At 34.8% G+C, this 18,577-nt stretch overlaps 1 protein-coding gene across 1 annotated transcript; it reads left to right on the forward strand.

Annotated features, from left to right (window-relative positions):
• The first annotated feature begins 5,956 nt into the window (after positions 1-5,956).
• On the forward strand, positions 5,957-7,060 carry LOC133876210 (uncharacterized). The gene has a single exon (XM_062314496.1). The coding sequence runs from the start codon at positions 5,957-5,959 to the stop codon at positions 7,058-7,060; it is 1,104 nt and encodes a 367-aa protein (XP_062170480.1).
• The last annotated feature ends 11,517 nt before the right edge of the window (positions 7,061-18,577 follow it).

Below are 18,577 nucleotides of genomic sequence, written 5' to 3' on the forward strand. Positions count from 1 at the left end.
TATATTAGGGTTAATTGTATAAAAAAAAAATAAATAAATAAATAAATAAAATAAAAAAAAAAAAACCTCTCCTCAAACTACAAGTTATTTCTAAATTGGCCACCTGAACTACCAAGTGTACTAATATGACCCCTTAAACTACTAAAGAATGCTAAAAAGACCCATTTTGTCGAAATATTCCTACAATACCCTTGTCACGTGTCATATGTTCAATTAAAAAAATTATAAACAATTTAAAAGTCAAAGAAAAATTAAAAATATATATATAAAAAAAAAACTAGAAAAAAAAAAATTATGAAGGGGTGGTTTGAGCCACCCATTTAGCCCAAATTTTGGCCATTAGGGGTGATCGGCCACCCCTGTTTGGCCTGGGGATGGGTTCGGCCAACCCTAAGGGTTAAACCCTAAGGCTTTTGGGGGTGGTTTCGGCCTCATCCATTTTGCTCTTTAGGGGTGGCCGAACCACCCCCAAGGGCTATGGGAGTGGTTCAACCACCCCCAAACCAGCCATAGGGGTGGCTCAACCACCCCCTTGGCCAAAATGGGGGTGGCTGGCTACCCCGATTTTGCCCAAACGAGCCACCCCTCTTTTTTTTTTTTTTTCAATTTTTTTTTTTTAATTTTTAAAACTTTTTTAATTTTAATTTTTTTAATAGAATATATGACACTTGGCAAAGGTATTATAAGAATATTTCGACAAAATATGTCTTTTTGACACTCTTTGGTAATTTGGGGGGTCATATTGACATTAGTATACTTGGTAGTTCAGAGGACTACTTTTAAAACAACTGGTAGTTTGGGGAGAGTTTTTTTTTTTTTTTTTTTTTTTTTTAATAATTAACCCCATATATTATATCTATACTGCATCCATGATAATATTGTCAAATGATAAATTGAAACATTGCATTTTTGTATGTGATTTATAAATAAGTGAGTTCACTACATGATAACATGTCACCATATGTATTATTACTCACCAAGTGGTGGACTTACGCTTGTATCCTTTTCACCTATGAGACATGTTTTGTTTTATAATTGGGCTACCATTAAATGTTGGATATGAGATGGATCTCGAAGTTGATGTGGCAGTTTGACATAGTGATATTGATCCGGTTATGCTTGAGGACTGATTGCAGGATTGTAGGCTTAGCATTTAAGGCTTGATTGTATATTAAGTTTTAGTTTTGATCTTTTAGGTCAAAGATATGTTTAGTGTGATTTCAATTAATGTAATGAATCTTTGTAGAAGCTCTGGTTGTAATTAATGTTGATAGAATACTTTATGTTTCCGCTTGTAGTATTCTCTTTTTGAGGAGTAGAGATCCCTGAATCTTATTCCTTATGAAATGGGACTGTGAGGCGAACTATGAAGCTAATTACTAGTTAATTAATTTCCTGGGTTATTACAACTTCAAATGGATAAATGCTTATATTTGATTTTTTAAATAGATGAAAAATATGTGCATAGTATGACATGATACATCGATATGTGTTGTAGAACAACCATGGGCTTGACCTTATGGAAAAAGAGATTTACTTTTATGATTAGCTTTGGATCCAATAGTTATTTATGTCGGCCGCACCATGAATGGACGTGTCATCATTACGGCTTTGCTAGTAGTGTGGGCCACCCGAAGATGAACTCAGTTGGGCTGTTAGTGTATGACGGTATGCGGCAATATACGGGGCACTGATATTGTACTACGGGTCTCTCTGAACAGCGTCAACCCTAAAATTAAGGGTTTATATGCTTTGATAGACCATATGGAGGAAAGCTTTGATTAATGATAATTATATAAACTTATTTATTGTATAATTTCATTGCATTAAATTATATGAAACTTGTTACCGGGATTATGCTACCCTATTTCAAAATGTAATACCCTGTATTTTAAGAGATTGAGTAAAATATCTTAAAATACGATTTAAGGCCTAATAATAGGAATAACATACATATGAATATTTGTGGAATAAATATTCATCAAGACGAGTATAAATATTTAAGAGATTAAATATTTATTAGAAATATGTGTATAAGTATATAAGAGTTAAATAGATTAGAATTAAACTAAGTCTAATTCGATCGATCGATTATAGAATCGATCGAGCGATTGTTTAATGTCTTAAAATCGATCGTGCGATTAGAGAATCGAACCCTTATTAGAAGCCGAAATCGATCGATCGATTAATTAGTCAATCGGGCGATTTAGTTATATAGGTGCTGAAACGGATGAAAATTTGACTAAGTATATTGGATCGATCGAATATTTTATAGTGTAAAAAGTAGATCGATCGACCTACTGTTCAATTGGATCGATCGAATATTTTATAGTGTAAAAAGTGGATCGATTGACTTTCTGCAGAAAACAGATTCATGCACCGAATCTCCGAAAATCTGGTATTTAATACCAAATCTCCCCAAATCTTCTCCCCAGCCGTTAGATGCAATAGTTTTGGAGCAATCTTGGCCGTTCATTTCACTATAAAAGGAGCCCAATCCTTTCCTTTGATCACACATCTCATTCCTCTCCCAAAACTCTCTCAAACTCTCTCCCAATCTCTCTCAAATTCTGTTTCTCTTCTCTCTCAGTTTGTCCAGCAGAAGAAAGGTAGAAGAAGATCAGAAGAAGCATCAAGGAAGCTCTCTTGCTTGTGGGTAATCTCTCTAGTTCTCTTTCTCCCTTTCTCTCCCTCTCTATTCTCTCTCTCGGTTGCTTGTAGTAAAGAAGAGAAAAAGAAAAAGAAAGAAAAGGGAAAGGAAAAGGAAATGATATTTAGTTTTTAAGGTTTTTGATTATATGAGTTATTTATTAATCTAATGTTTTTAAGATGTATTTCTAAACAGGGTATTTCAAGCGGAGTATTGAAATATAAAAATACGCCGTTATGATGCCCGAATAAAAATATATTACTTTACAAAAACGTCGTTACGCTGCACAAATATTTTTAAGTATTTTAGATATTATTGATATTAATGCCATTATGCTGCCCGGACTTTATAAAGAATAAAATAAGGTTATAAAGCTCATTATTTATATATATATATATATATATATATATATATATATATATATATATATATATATATATATATATATATGCTTTTAATGATAAAACGTTTATAATGCTATGGGTATTTTAGTTATTAAAAATGATATTATAATGCCTGCATGAAATACGCAGCATTATAATTAGACTAATTTATACGTCGTTACTAGGTCTAGATAATGTTAGAGATTACAATAAGGTTTAAAGGTTAAAATGGGAATAACTTTAAAATGTATTGTCAGTGAATTATATTAATTCACTATTGTTTGTATTAAATTATTGCAGTGAATATTTATCTGTAAACACTTCCCGAAGCGGGAAATAACTGTGAGTATTCTTACTCACTGAGGATCATGTGGTTGTTTTCTTTAATGTTGTGATTTCTGCTTTATTTAATTATATGCATAGGAATAGTATATTGCATACTGTTAATAATTCTGATGCAAGGTTAATAACAAGTTGACTGTTGGGATGGTCAATGTGCTAGGCAAGTTATGGCTACTTAATTGACTGTCGGGACGGTCAATGTACTTGGTTGTCGGGATGACCAATGTACTAAGTATGCTACTTTGACTACTAGTGCGAAAAACAATAATAAGTACAAGTTGACTGTTGGGATGGTCAATGTGCTAGGCAAGTTATGGCTACTTAATTGACTGTCGGGATGGTCAATGTACTTGGTTGTCGGGATGACCAATGTACTAAGTATGCTACTTTGACTACTAGTGCGGAAAAGTTAAGAAAACATGGTAAGGGAGTCTGTGCTCCAATAATTAGCCTCTTAAACGAACAAGGATTTAATGGCCCTGGTATGAGAGGAGTGCAAGAAGAAAATGAATAAGACTGTGCATATAAAATGTCATTACATCATATCATTGCATCGTATATTGTTAAGTAAATCAGTAATCATCATATTATTGAAAACAGTGGACTCACTTTAGTGTTTTGTGTTGTTGTCTTCTTTCTGTATTATGTGTCAATCAGGTTATGAAGAAGAAGAATATCAGGACTATCCAGACACTTAGGTGGCTCCTGACACTAGTATTTGAGGCTAGACCGCCTCCCTTTTTGGGAACTACTATGTTGTAGTTCATCAACTTAGTTTAAGACAATATTTATAATTCTGCTCTTATGTAGTCATTAAACCTTAGATATTTTGGCTTGTATGACTACTTATGCCCTGTGAGGCATGACTACTACTACTTTGTATAATTATGCTGACTTACTTATTATATCTATCTTGAGGTATTTCAGTAGAAGCTCTGAAGTGTTACTCAATTCCTAAGTTTGTGCTATATTCATATATATTCCGCTGCCAGTTTATAACTCTGATGAGTTAGTAACGTTACGTGGAAATCGAAAAATTTTCACTTACGCTTTTTGTAAAAGCGGGGCGTTACATTTTGGTATCAGAGCGGTTCGCTCTGCGGCCCAGGTGAGACTTAGTGTCATATTGTAGCTCTAAGGACCAGTTACAGCTTAGTGTCAAACTGTAACTTGGGTAAGTTACATTTTGGTTCGCTCTGAGAACCGTTAGAGTTGACCATAGAAGTCTAGGAACGACACAGAGCTATAGGCAAAATAAACGACTTTTTATAAAAGCTTTTGTGTGAACTGTTATTGTTGATAAGATTAATAACTGTTATCTACCGTTAGGATTTCTTAAAGATGGTCATCTATGCTTGCATTGTGTAATTCTAATAATGACATGTTTCTGTGATAATTATGATGATGTATGCATGATATGACTTTGATGTTTATTTATTGCATTGCTGAACATGATCATATATGCATTGAATGATCTTTATAAATATATGTCTCTTGCTAATCATGTTAGTAAACATATCAATATCATTTGTATGTCAGAGAACATGTTGATATGATTTTCATGTTAGTAGCTCATAGATTTGATTGGCAGATTAGATATGTATATATATATATATATATATATATATATATATATATATATATATATATATATATATATATATAATTGCATGATTGCATGCTAAATAAAGGGTTTGTAAAAGAAACTATTTTTGTTTTGGACCCAAAGAAAATGTTTTAAGTATATTGAGTATTTATTTTAAAATTTGTTACTTAGATTGTGAAAAGATTTTCTGACGCGAAGAAATGATGTTTGGCCGCGATGAAAATGTTGTTAAAACAAAAGTTTTATGAAAATAATATATCTATATTATAGACATATTTTTGTTTTACACTTGTCTCTAATAGCAACTGAGACACTCCATTAAATAAGAGGAAGGAAACTCTTATTTCTCCTCTGAACGCAAGGAGTAAAACTTTTGTTCCTCCTTTGAATGCGAGGAGTAAAACTCTTGTTCCAGGATGGGAATACCCATTCGTGTAAAACAATCCATTAAATAAGAGGGAGTTAAACTCTTATTTCTCCCAATGAATAGATGGAGTTAAACTCTTATTCCGGAATGAGGCTACTCATTCATGTAAAGCAATCCATTGAGTAAGGGGGAGTCAATCTCTTATTCCAGGATGAGAAATACTGCTCATTCTAGTATTATTATTATTAGTTTTAAAAAGGTTTTGATACAAAGAAAATTCTTTATGAAAAACTTTTTGAATATGTGTGCTATGCATGTGTATGTACACTTAGCACATAATACTACTTTAGATTATGTGCCTAGTGTTGTAATGTTATGAATGATTGTGTTCATTTACTCTTTTAGAGTCACTAGGTAAATGACAAGATTATCATTTAGAAAAGATTGGATAAACACTCTTTTGCTAAGTTTAATAAGTTAGATGACATAGTACTAGAAAATCCCCTCCTGAATAATAATTTAGATAGGAAATATCTACGTGATCTTCATTGGTTCCAAACAAATGGTGTTATCTTTATTTTGTTAACATATAGCTTGACGCAGAAAAGATGCCTCCTTATCGACGTCGTAAGAATCGGGACAAACATCACCATGAAAATGGTAACGGAAGGATTCCACCTCCACCTCCACCGCCACCATACAATGATGGAATACACCCGGCCTTAGTACAATTTATAGCTGATGCCACTAGACACCTTACTGAAGCAATATCACGTATTCCACGACCAAATGAACAAGCTGAACCCATAGGTTGTTCGTTGCGTGATTTTGCTAGTTTCCATTTTCGAACTTTTGAAGGAACCGAAGGACCGAACGCCGCAGAAGCATGGCTCACAGACATAGATGCATTGTACACTACTCTCGGTTGTATCGATGAGCAGAAAGTTCAGTATCTCGCATTGCAGCTGACGGGTGAAGCTGGGAGATGGTGGAATGCGAGGAAGGTGCTACTTGGGGAAGAAACAATGATCACTTGGGAGATGTTCAAAGTGGAGTATAATCGGCGCTTTTTCCCTCGATCCCAGAGACAATTGCGAGCAATAGAATTTCAGAATCTTGTTCAAGGTAATATGACCGTAGAACAGTATTCTGCTAGATTTATAGAATTAGCCAGGTTTGCGGCCAATCTTATTCCGGATGAAGAATCGAAGGCGGAACGATTTGAAAATGGCCTCAATCCTCGCAATAAGGAAAGAGTGATCTGCCACGAGATCAAAGATTATGCTAGGTTGGTAGAAGTTGCATCGCTCGCGGAAAGAGGAATCCACGAATCAGCCGCAGCCTACGATCTGAAAAGGCGATTAAAGCAGCAAACATCGTATTCAGAAAAGAGGCCAGCAATAGAGAATGATTCCAGGCCAGTTGTTGACAAAAGTTATCCGCCCGCACTAGGAAATCAAAGACCACCTTGCAACAGGTGTGGAAAACTGCATGAGGGAGAGTGTAAGATGACAGGACCTACCTGCTTCCAGTGTGGTAAGACTGGTCATTTTCAGAAGTATTGTCCCATGAACTCCGCTAAAGGATCAAAGCCGCAAGGAGGCGAATCTCGACAACATCATCCTGCCCAAGCACGAGTATATTCACTTATCCCTGATGGTGCTGAAGAAGATGAGGAATATACAGATGCGGCGGCAGGTAACATTCTTTAATTAGCTAGCATTTGGCTTACTATTTAAGACTTTCGCATTCTTCACATGTGCCGATCACATGAAATTTCTAATAGTACTCAATCGTTAAAATAGTATTTATGATGGAGTAATAAAATAGATCATGGTACTATATAAGAATTGTAGAGTATCAAGAAGAAATAATAGTTCAAAGGACTATGGCAGTCTTAGGAGATCTGGGATATTGAAAAATAGAACGATGTGTAGAAATCCTTATTTTCTTACAGCCTCTTGATAAGATTGATTAAATGTGATTGAGGAAATGTAATGAAATCACAAGGAGGATTGCAATACTTTGAAGTATGGATTATTGATCATCCAGATATTTTTGGATTTTTATTGCTATAGTTTTGATAAGAATAATGAGGTATAATACCCAAGAGATATTTAGATCTGTGAACTTTAAAGTTATGTAGTCAATGAGTTGCTAATTTAAATCTGGAGATAGGAATTTTGTGATAATTAAGGAATTAATCTTTGAAAAGATATTGATATTCAAACCTTCCCTTTTGAGGTATAGATTGATTTGCTTTAAATTCTAAGTCATAAGAATCGCAAGATGATAGGTCTTATATTATGACTGACATTGAAGACCAAGAGTTGATCCGAAGCAAGATTGCTATCGGTTAAGTGTACAAGGTAAGTACGTAAACCCCCTTGGATATAATTGAGTACTTGACTTTTGGATTAAGAATTTATATCCCTAAAAAGTACATTATTAGCATGATAGCCTTAATTATATAGAGTCAGTACACACCAAGACTTTCTGGTATAAATGGAGTTATGAAATTGGTATAATTTTGGAATTCTCGATTTCTCAGTGTTAGTAATGATAAATTTGAGGATTTACAGAGATTAAACATTGATTTTATGATATTTGTTAAATATTGAAGGTTTGAGGATAAGTTGATATTTTGAGGTAATCTTTAATTTCTGAGTTATAAGCTATGATTCGAATTACTAAAAGGATTTTTGATGATCATGTAGAAAATAAGAACTCGAGAGTTTTATATTGTTGGCGTTCATAGGAATAAAAATTATTTTTGGATTTATAATTCTAAGTGTCTATTATTTGGAAACACGATAGAACGATTATGGCACTGTGGAGACTAGGTTATGATATACGGCTAATATCGATGCTTAGTTGATCCTTGGGAAAGTGAGAAATGCTACGTGGTAGATAAAGGAAGAATGTTTCTAAATCAGGTAACTGATTTTGATATCTCATGTGATATCTTGTTGATCTTGGAGTAACTGATTTCTTGAATAGACTATTAAGTAAATGTTTGGTTACTAACAGATCTATGTCAAGGTTAGACCTTGCAATGGAATGCAAGGATGGTGTTTAATTGAGGTTTATGAACTAATTTGAAGATAGAATTAAGAGACATTATTTTCTTACACCCTTTTTGAGGATAAAGAGGAACATGAGTTAATTGAATAAGGATTATTTGGTAGAACTTGATGTTAAACTGGACACCCTAATTAATGGTATCATGAATCTTAAGAGTAATCATGATTGTTTAGACCAAAGTACCCATGCTAATGCAGATATGAATTCGAGGTGAACTTTTGAGATATATGATGTCAACATAGTTGATTTGATGAGGCGACTAGCTATTTGAATTTTGACATTTGGAGAACCACAAAGATTAAGACATGACTCAAGGTCAAATAACAAGGAAATCTGTAAGCCGCATTTGAGGATAATTGAGGTAAGTGATACGTTGATTTGAAATTCTTGCTTAGTGTAATTTATTATCATGATATATGTTTTGAGGTCTAAAGAGATAAGACCGGATTTATGTTCAAGGATTTTCTAATTCCGACCCTTAAAGATGACTAAGGACATGCTATGACAAGACGATAGAAAATATGCATTATTTTCTTTTAAGTGGTGATAGCTAGAGTAAATTGTGTTCAACAATTAAATTCTGCGTCTTAAAATCTGACCCGTGATTTAGAAATCTAAATCTTTGTTAGGAAAACTTATCGGTTTTCGAATTTCGAGGACGAAATTCCTTTAAGAGGGAAGGGATGTAATACCCTGTATTTTAAGAGATTGAGTAAAATATCTTAAAATACGATTTAAGGCCTAATAATAGGAATAACATACATATGAATATTTGTGGAATAAATATTCATCAAGACGAGTATAAATATTTAAGAGATTAAATATTTATTAGAAATATGTGTATAAGTATATAAGAGTTAAATAGATTAGAATTAAACTAAGTCTAATTCGATCGATCGATTATAGAATCGATCGAGCGATTGTTTAATGTCTTAAAATCGATCGTGCGATTAGAGAATCGAACCCTTATTAGAAGCCGAAATCGATCGATCGATTAATTAGTCAATCGGGCGATTTAGTTATATAGGTGCTGAAACGGATGAAAATTTGGCTAAGTATATTGGATCAATCGAATATTTTATAGTGTAAAAAGTAGATCGATCGACCTACTGTTCAATTGGATCGATCGAATATTTTATAGTGTAAAAAGTGGATCGATCGACTTTCTGCAGAAAACAGATTCATGCACCGAATCTCCGAAAATCTGGTATTTAATACCAAATCTCCCCAAATCTTCTCCCCAGCCGTTAGATGCAATAGTTTTGGAGCAATCTTGGCCGTTCATTTCACTATAAAAGGAGCCCAATCCTTTCCTTTGATCACACATCTCATTCCTCTCCCAAAACTCTCTCAAACTCTCTCCCAATCTCTCTCAAATTCTGTTTCTCTTCTCTCTCAGTTTGTCCAGCAGAAGAAAGGTAGAAGAAGATCAGAAGAAGCATCAAGGAAAATCTCTTGCTTGTGGGTAATCTCTCTAGTTCTCTTTCTCCCTTTCTCTCCCTCTCTATTCTCTCTCTCGGTTGCTTGTAGTAAAGAAGAGAAAAAGAAAAAGAAAGAAAAGGGAAAGGAAAAGGAAATGATATTTAGTTTTTAAGGTTTTTGATTATATGAGTTATTTATTAATCTAATGTTTTTAAGATGTATTTCTAAACAGGGTATTTCAAGCGGAGTATTGAAATATAAAAATACGCCGTTATGATGCCCGAATAAAAATATATTACTTTACAAAAACGTCGTTACGCTGCACAAATATTTTTAAGTATTTTAGATATTATTGATATTAATGCCATTATGCTGCCCGGACTTTATAAAGAATAAAATAAGGTTATAAAGCTCATTATTATATATATATATATATATATATATATATATATATATATATATATATATATATATATATATATATATATATATATATATATGCTTTTAATGATAAAACGTTTATAATGCTATGGGTATTTTAGTTATTAAAAATGATATTATAATGCCTGCATGAAATACGCAGCATTATAATTAGACTAATTTATACACCGTTACTAGGTCTAGATAATGTTAGAGATTACAATAAGGTTTAAAGGTTAAAATGGGAATAACTTTAAAATGTATTGTCAGTGAATTATATTAATTCACTATTGTTTGTATTAAATTATTGCAGTGAATATTTATCTGTAAACACTTCCCGAAGCGGGAAATAACTGTGAGTATTCTTACTCACTGAGGATCATGTGGTTGTTTTCTTTAATGTTGTGATTTCTGCTTTATTTAATTATATGCATAGATATAGTATATTGCATACTGTTAATAATTCTGATGCAAGGTTAATAACAAGTTGACTGTTGGGATGGTCAATGTACTAGGCAAGTTATGGCTACTTAATTGACTGTCGGGACGGTCAATGTACTTGGTTGTCGGGATGACCAATGTACTAAGTATGCTACTTTGACTACTAGTGCGAAAAACAATAATAAGTACAAGTTGACTGTTGGGATGGTCAATGTGCTAGGCAAGTTATGGCTACTTAATTGACTGTCGGGATGGTCAATGTACTTGGTTGTCGGGATGACCAATGTACCAAGTATGCTACTTTGACTACTAGTGCGGAAAAGTTAAGAAAACATGGTAAGGGAGTCTGTGCTCCAATAATTAGCCTCTTAAACGAACAGGGATTTAATGGCCCTGGTATGAGAGGAGTGCAAGAAGAAAATGAATAAGACTGTGCATATAAAATGTCATTACATCATATCATTGCATCGTATATTGTTAAGTAAATCAGTAATCATCATATTATTGAAAACAGTGGACTCACTTTAGTGTTTTGTGTTGTTGTCTTCTTTCTGTATTATGTGTCAATCAGGTTATGAAGAAGAAGAATATCAGGACTATCCAGACACTTAGGTGGCTCCTGACACTAGTATTTGAGGCTAGACCGCCTCCCTTTTTGGGAACTACTATGTTGTAGTTCATCAACTTAGTTTAAGACAATATTTATAATTCTGCTCTTATGTAGTCATTAAACCTTAGATATTTTGGCTTGTATGACTACTTATGCCCTGTGAGGCATGACTACTACTACTTTGTATAATTATGCTGACTTACTTATTATATCTATCTTGAGGTATTTCAGTAGAAGCTCTGAAGTGTTACTCAATTCCTAAGTTTGTGCTATATTCATATATATTCCGCTGCCAGTTTATAACTCTGATGAGTTAGTAACGTTACGTGGAAATCGAAAAATTTTCACTTACGCTTTTTGTAAAAGCGGGGCGTTACACAAAATAAGTATCATTTTCCTAATTTCGTAATAAAATAGACAACACATTCCTATTTTTATGAAAAACTCACGTTTAATATTTAAAGGTTACAAACTATTACTTAAGCTCATTGAACCATTTACATATTATGTCTTGGACTTACGCAGTTAGTTTCTTTCACCTGTCGGACATCTCGGTGTCTTGTAGAGAAGCAAGTTGTCAGGCTGTAGAGTGAAAAATTCGCTGGGATGAAGATGCCGAGCGATTGGCTCACATTTTTAGGTTTGCTTAGATTGTTATTGTTAGAGTAATATCTTTTTGGAGGCTTCGAGTCTATATTGATGATATATGTTATTGTTTATGGATTATCTTAATTGTCTCACTTCATTTTCGATTTCTGCTCTAAGAATACTCTGATAATTATTTTCGTGTAGTGAATTCACCTAGTCACTAGTTAATTAGTCTGAAGACACTACGAGTAACACTCATAATTAAGTTAATTTATTGACCTATTTTTGGGAGCGTTACAGTTACTCTTGAAGAGTTGTGGACTCACACATTTACATGTAAAACTGTGGTAATTTTACAGATGTCACTGAGGAGGCAGTCGAAGAGGACCCAATCATATTGAAAAATCTAGTACAGTAATAGGGGTTGTAATGGTCTACCCAATTAAGACTCCAACGTAGCGGAAACAACAAAACAACAAACAAAGTAGTTTATAAGATAAACATACAAAACCTACAATGTTAGTTCATCAAGCCAACAATATAATCATCAACAAAAAAATCACAACACTTAATTTTTTTTTACGAAAAGGAAAACCCTTGCACCATAGGATAAACCTATATGGGCCAACCAAACCCAGGATTCCACCAATATTAAATAACCAACTACAATATATATGTAAACTTACAATCCTAGTAACTTTATCAAATACTATTGTAGGACGACCCGTTGTTCACATAGTCTCTACTCCAACAAGTCCCATATTGGCCAATCTTCAATTAGCCAGTCCCTAGTGGTAGACTATAACTGTGCAGTCCTAGCATGTTACACCATTGTGCAGTCACAACACGTTGTTGGCTTCTTCAACCCTTTAAATGATCCACACGATGATCTTCTTGAAGAACCTTCTTCAAGTGACTCATGTTTAAACACACCAAGCCCTTGGACCCGATCTCTCACAAACTCTCTTAGACTTTCTTAGAGTTTCGTGTGTCTAAGAGATGAAACTCTAGAGAGTCTAAGCATTTCTTTAAATAGAAATCTGCTATACTACGAAGGTGTTTTCCAGACACAATAAGTGAGCATCTGGATGCAGCTAGGGTTTCATGACTCTAATCGCCAATCTTTTCCAGACTTAGAACAGGTCTGTCAGGACATGCCTCTTCCAGTTCTGCGTTGTCCACAGTGTCGTTTGGACACCCATTAACGCAAGAGGGCCTGTTTGCTTAACTGTCTGAATTTCTCTTCTCGTTGTCCGGATGCCCAACCGTGTACTTGTCTTCGATAAGCAGTTTCTTCATCTTCTTCATCTGCTGACCTAAGTATGAGCTACCCATTATCCCCAAAACATAAAATAAATAAAGTTCTAGACACTAAGTAAGCCAATTTATAGAATCTAACACCATTTGGTGAAAAAGACATTACATACATGTATGGGTTACAATATATTTCCCCAAGACTCGATCTTAATCTACGAAGTCATAAGTAGATCAGAACTTGTTTGAAATGCCTTTAGTGATAACCTAAAACGCTCAAGAAATTCATTATGCACATGGTAATAAACATGGTTATATAAATGGCATCAACAACAATAAACTCTCCCCCTATACCCAACCATCAACATAAAAATATCATCTCTTCCCCTTTATATCTTTCCCCCTACATATGGCAACATCTCTCCCCATTTTAATGACATGATAACAAATAACCACACATAATTATCTCTCTCCCTTTTTGTCATCATGGGACAAAGGGCATATAAAAAATTCAATCACTCAAGATACATAATTAATGAGTCACAAATATTGTATATTCGGGTCCCTTAATTTGCATTCGTTAAACCCTTAGTTTTGTTATTTTTTGATTTTTTTGTTAGTTTTAGTGTTTTAGTTTTTTGCTGGTTGTTGAGCGAAAAATGTGATTTCTAAGTAAAATTGCAAGAGAAATTGAAGATTGAAGAAATCGCAGCAGATGCACACGTGTCACCTGCACACTGAAGACCTAATATTGTCTATAAAAAACATTCTTTTCTCACATTCAGGAGGCCACCCCAAAACCCTTGGCAGTGCGCCAAGGGGGCCATTTTCACTAGTTTTTAGGGTTGTTTTAGACCTAGAACTCCAATCTTTTGTAAGTTTCTTTGATTTTAATGCATTCTTGTTGTTTCTTTATGCTTTCTTTTGTCATGAGATGATAAAATCTCAACTAAGGTTGAGGATGAAGCTTCACCCTTGACGTGAAACTATGTTTTCATGCTTGTTTACACCATTTGAGTTTATGAGTTTTTGATTTCTCATTGTTCTACTTCAATTATTGAGATTGTTCTTGGATATCTATTGTGATTTCCGAATACATGTGATAATTTGAGATAGTTTTATTTAATTGATTGTTTGAGTTTTTATTTATCAAAATGTTGGATATTCGGTGTGTTTCATTTGATGATTTAGTCAAAACTAGATATCTTTTGTGATTTGTGCAAAAATGGATTCATTGAATGATTTAATCAATTTTTGAAGCAAAGTAGAACAAATCCAAGATTTATATGGTGAGAAATTCAAATGTGTGTTGGTGAACATGAGAATATGTTGCTATGATTTGGTGGTTGTGGATTCTTGAACCTTAGAACCCTATCTTCTGATTTATTTAGTTTATGTTTTCTTTTGTTAAAAAGCCATAAATTTGAAACTAGGTTAAAATATGATTAGTTTAAATAGAGATTAATTTTTGCAATGCAATTCCCTGTAGATTCGACCTCGCAGTTGTACACACATTATATTGCAAACGATTTATGCGCTTGCAAGTATTTTAAAACTTACAACAATAATTAATGACACAGACGAGAGAAAATACATATCGCTCCCCCTAAGTATATGCTTGCACTAATGTGCACAGTATAATGATACCTCATCATGTCAATAAGCATGAATGAATATCACGCACAATTTCACACATATGAGTCAATGACATGAAAATTCAATGTCTTTGATGGACATAGATTCAAACACATTGCAACGTGATATGAACAAATGCATCGTGAATTGTGGGTGTGTGTGCATGATTCCACAAGTTGCAGACCTTACTTGGTGCAGAGGTAGACTACGCCATTTGGCACCTTATGGGACAGATGGACAAGCTTATCTGGCGAAATCATGGTTGATCATGGACAGATGGACAAGCTTTTTCTTTCAAACCCTTACATAATCCGCACATCTTAAGGCCTCATGGTGTTGCGATCGAGGTCCCCACATCGTACGAGGGTAATGGGATAAGCATAGGTCGAGGTGAAGAGTTACAAAGAGAAATAGTTTATTTTGTGCATAACATAGTAAAAAGTTTGAAAGAGAAATAGGTACTTTATGCATAGCATAGTAAAGAGTTTCAAAGAAAAATTATATACTTTATGCATTTTTATTTACTGATAATAAATGGTTGATTTAATTAAATTAATTTAAATTTTAATACTCTCTTTCACGTGTGAGATCAAACTCTTACTAAATAAGTTAGCCGGAGACAAAGTTAGAACCCAGGGCCTTTGCTTTGATAGTATGTTAAATCACTATTTATCTTAAAAACTTAAGTTGATAGAAAATGATTGATTTAATTATTTAATTAATATTATGTCGACATCTTTTTTTTTTTTTTTTTTTTGATCTTGAAACAAACAGTTCAATTCCTGCAGCCAAGTTCTCGGACCTTGGTTTGTGATTTTGTGTATTGTGTAAAATGTGGAGACACTTGCCTTGGTGTAAAAATAATACGTCAATAAATTTACTGATGTGTCAAAATTATGACATGTCATTAAATCAGGAAAAAATTGAATTTTTTATTTTATTTATTTTTTGCTCGCTCGAATATGTTTTTTGGATTTTTCGCGATTGACTTGATAGACAACTTACATATCTACTTCCAAATGTCCATTTCCATCAATCTATCGTGTACAACGTCAAAATTTACATTTCCATCGATCATCAATAATCACAACTATTCAAAACCGAAACACCAGTTTCAACAAACATACAATCAAACTATTTCTGTCATTACCAATAGAGACAAAATATATAAGTATACCAGTACAAATTACAAAATATACAAGTATATAGTTACATCTAACTATATAAGAGAGTCCATAGCACACGTTAAAGAAGATAGAATGGAAGATGTAGTTGGTACAACATATGACCAAGTCCCACAAAGTGTTCCACCCAAGTCGTCACCAAAATCGTCATGATCGAGTGACTGTGTAGCATGCTTTGCACTAACAGCGAATGATAAAACAAACACAATCAGAAAACAATATGATAGAATCATATCAAGTGCTAAGCATTGAGCAACGTGTGGATATAAACAAATGTCATCATACTCAACAAAAATCATTAATTAATTATTACCTGATCCGGTATCGAAAGACGATTTCACATTCAAAAGAGGTGGGGAAGCTCTGTCTGGTGCTGTGATATATTGAGTGACCTCTGGCACGGATCTCGACCGCATCATTTCCTCAAGCTTGCAAAAACGGGCCTCATACGTGACTAAAGTTGCGCATCCTTTTTTGCAAGCTGCACCGCCATCTGAGTCTGTTTCGCCAACAACGCATCCATCTCTGCCCTGTGCTATGCCCGCTCAGCCTTGAGTGCTCAGTCGAGAAATTCTTGAGAGACGGTGGCATGCCTCGGGTTCTGTGATTGTGCTTGTGAGGGTATATAGCATGAGTGTGTGGTCCACCGCATAGGCAAAACATTCAGTCCAACTTGTCGAACCTTGCAAATGTACTCGGGCATATTACCAAGCGCCTGGGTGTACACGTCGTCCGGTGCCTAGCTTACCGTCCCTTGTGTCACCCTCAATGATACTGCAGGGTCGGTTGGTATTAGCTCCGCCATCCTCTTCTGTATGTTGTATTAAATGTTGGTGCGTCAGACAAGTGTTAATCATAAAGAAGTTATCACACACATAAGTAAAAGAAGATACAAAAGGTGAGTAGCATACACATCTCTCCTTAATTATGTTATTTGGATAGCTTCCGTCATTTTTCTTGTGTGATTTGATGTACGCCTATGCTCATGTAGGAGTACCCTGATTGACAGTTTGCCAAAAAAACAAAACATAAACATGTGTTCATATATATATATATATATATATATATATATATATATATATTCAAATGTTTACATTTATATGTATAGGGTAAATTACACACATACCTCCTCATGTGTCAACCTTGCAAAGCACTTGGACCCGTTGCAGTGGGGAGTATTATGGAATGCTTGCAATCCCTTCATACGAGCAGCATACTTCTACACAATTAGCATTTTTAATATGTGAGCACTAACACAATAACATGCAATTAATGAAACTACACAAAATAGTAATATAACTCATGACCTATCTGATTCTTCTTGTCACACCATTTATCCAACAACACCTCCAAGTCGACAGGGTTGTACTTGGAGAGCATTGCTTCCACCACTCTTGCCCGTACCGTGTCGGGAGTATCGTCCGGCTGAATGTCAAGCTGGAGTTTTAACTTGTGTCTCCAACTCTTTAGCGTTGTGCCCATGTCCAAGAATGCGTCCTGTTTTACAGCAGCTATATCACACGAGGGCGGGACGTAAAAGTACACCTGCACAAGTTAAAAGTTGATAAATTAAAAAAAAAACAAAAAATATATATATATACCATCAAGGCGTCCCATACATCCTCCTTCGTACGACACTGTACCCTCACCCAATCGTCCTCTATTTTAACATAGGCCTCGCTCCTTATGATCTTACCCGTAATCCGTCTAAATTTAATTGCGCTAATTCCTATGGGCTACGAGGCATCATAGTACTCCATCACAACCCTTTTCCCGACGGCGATCCCCCATAAAGCGTGGGAGTCGGGAATGGTTAGCACTTCGATACAAGTGCTTCCTTCCGAATTGATACCTAACACATTAATAACTATCGATGTTAATTATTTCGAATTGAACATTAACTAGAAAACATATATACGTATTTATTGGTATTTAAATAAAAATATATACTTACTTGTAGTCCGAAGCTGGTCAGGGCGCAGCACCTGTGTATCAAGGTCCCCAGGTTGCAGGTCATGTGTGCCACCTACCCTCCCATCCAGGTCATCCAAAGCTTGTGCCTTGCTGTCGTCCGTATCTGCACCGCTGTGGGGGAATAGCTGCTCCACATGACCATGGGAGCACATCCCTAACTCGTTCATTGTCGGCGGCAGATGTGACATATGAAATGAAGCATCTGTGTTGTACGGAGAAGGTTGATACTAATAACTTAGCTGGGTCAAGCCTGTCGGACCATATGCTCTAGGGATAGGGGTTTGCGCTTCCAGATGATCTAGAAGTACTTGTGGTACCCTGATTGCTGCTTCATACACATAGCAAAGTCAAGTGCCTCACTATCATCAGGGTTAGTAGATCTCGACCCTTGGGCAGTAGACTACTGCACTAGAAGTGGGGACCTTTGTGCTTTGGTCTTTCCCCTATAACTCATTGCAACCGAAGAACTGAATGGCAAGAGAGAACGGTGGAAATGAAATGACAAAGGTTTTCTGTGGGTGTATAGCTAAACAAATACAAGTGAACAATATTAACATCAATTGGCATGAACAACATTCAACTAATCATAAATTATGATTGAAGGACAAATTCATGCA

This window comes from Alnus glutinosa, chromosome 8 (genome assembly GCF_958979055.1).
Source record: "Alnus glutinosa chromosome 8, dhAlnGlut1.1, whole genome shotgun sequence".
Classification (NCBI taxonomy): Eukaryota; Viridiplantae; Streptophyta; class Magnoliopsida; order Fagales; family Betulaceae; genus Alnus; species Alnus glutinosa.

What these genes read in the sequence shown, in the direction of transcription:
- LOC133876210 (XM_062314496.1), top strand. Translation starts at nt 5,957, where the DNA reads ATGCCTCCTTATCGACGTCGTAAGAATCGGGACAAACATCACCATGAA.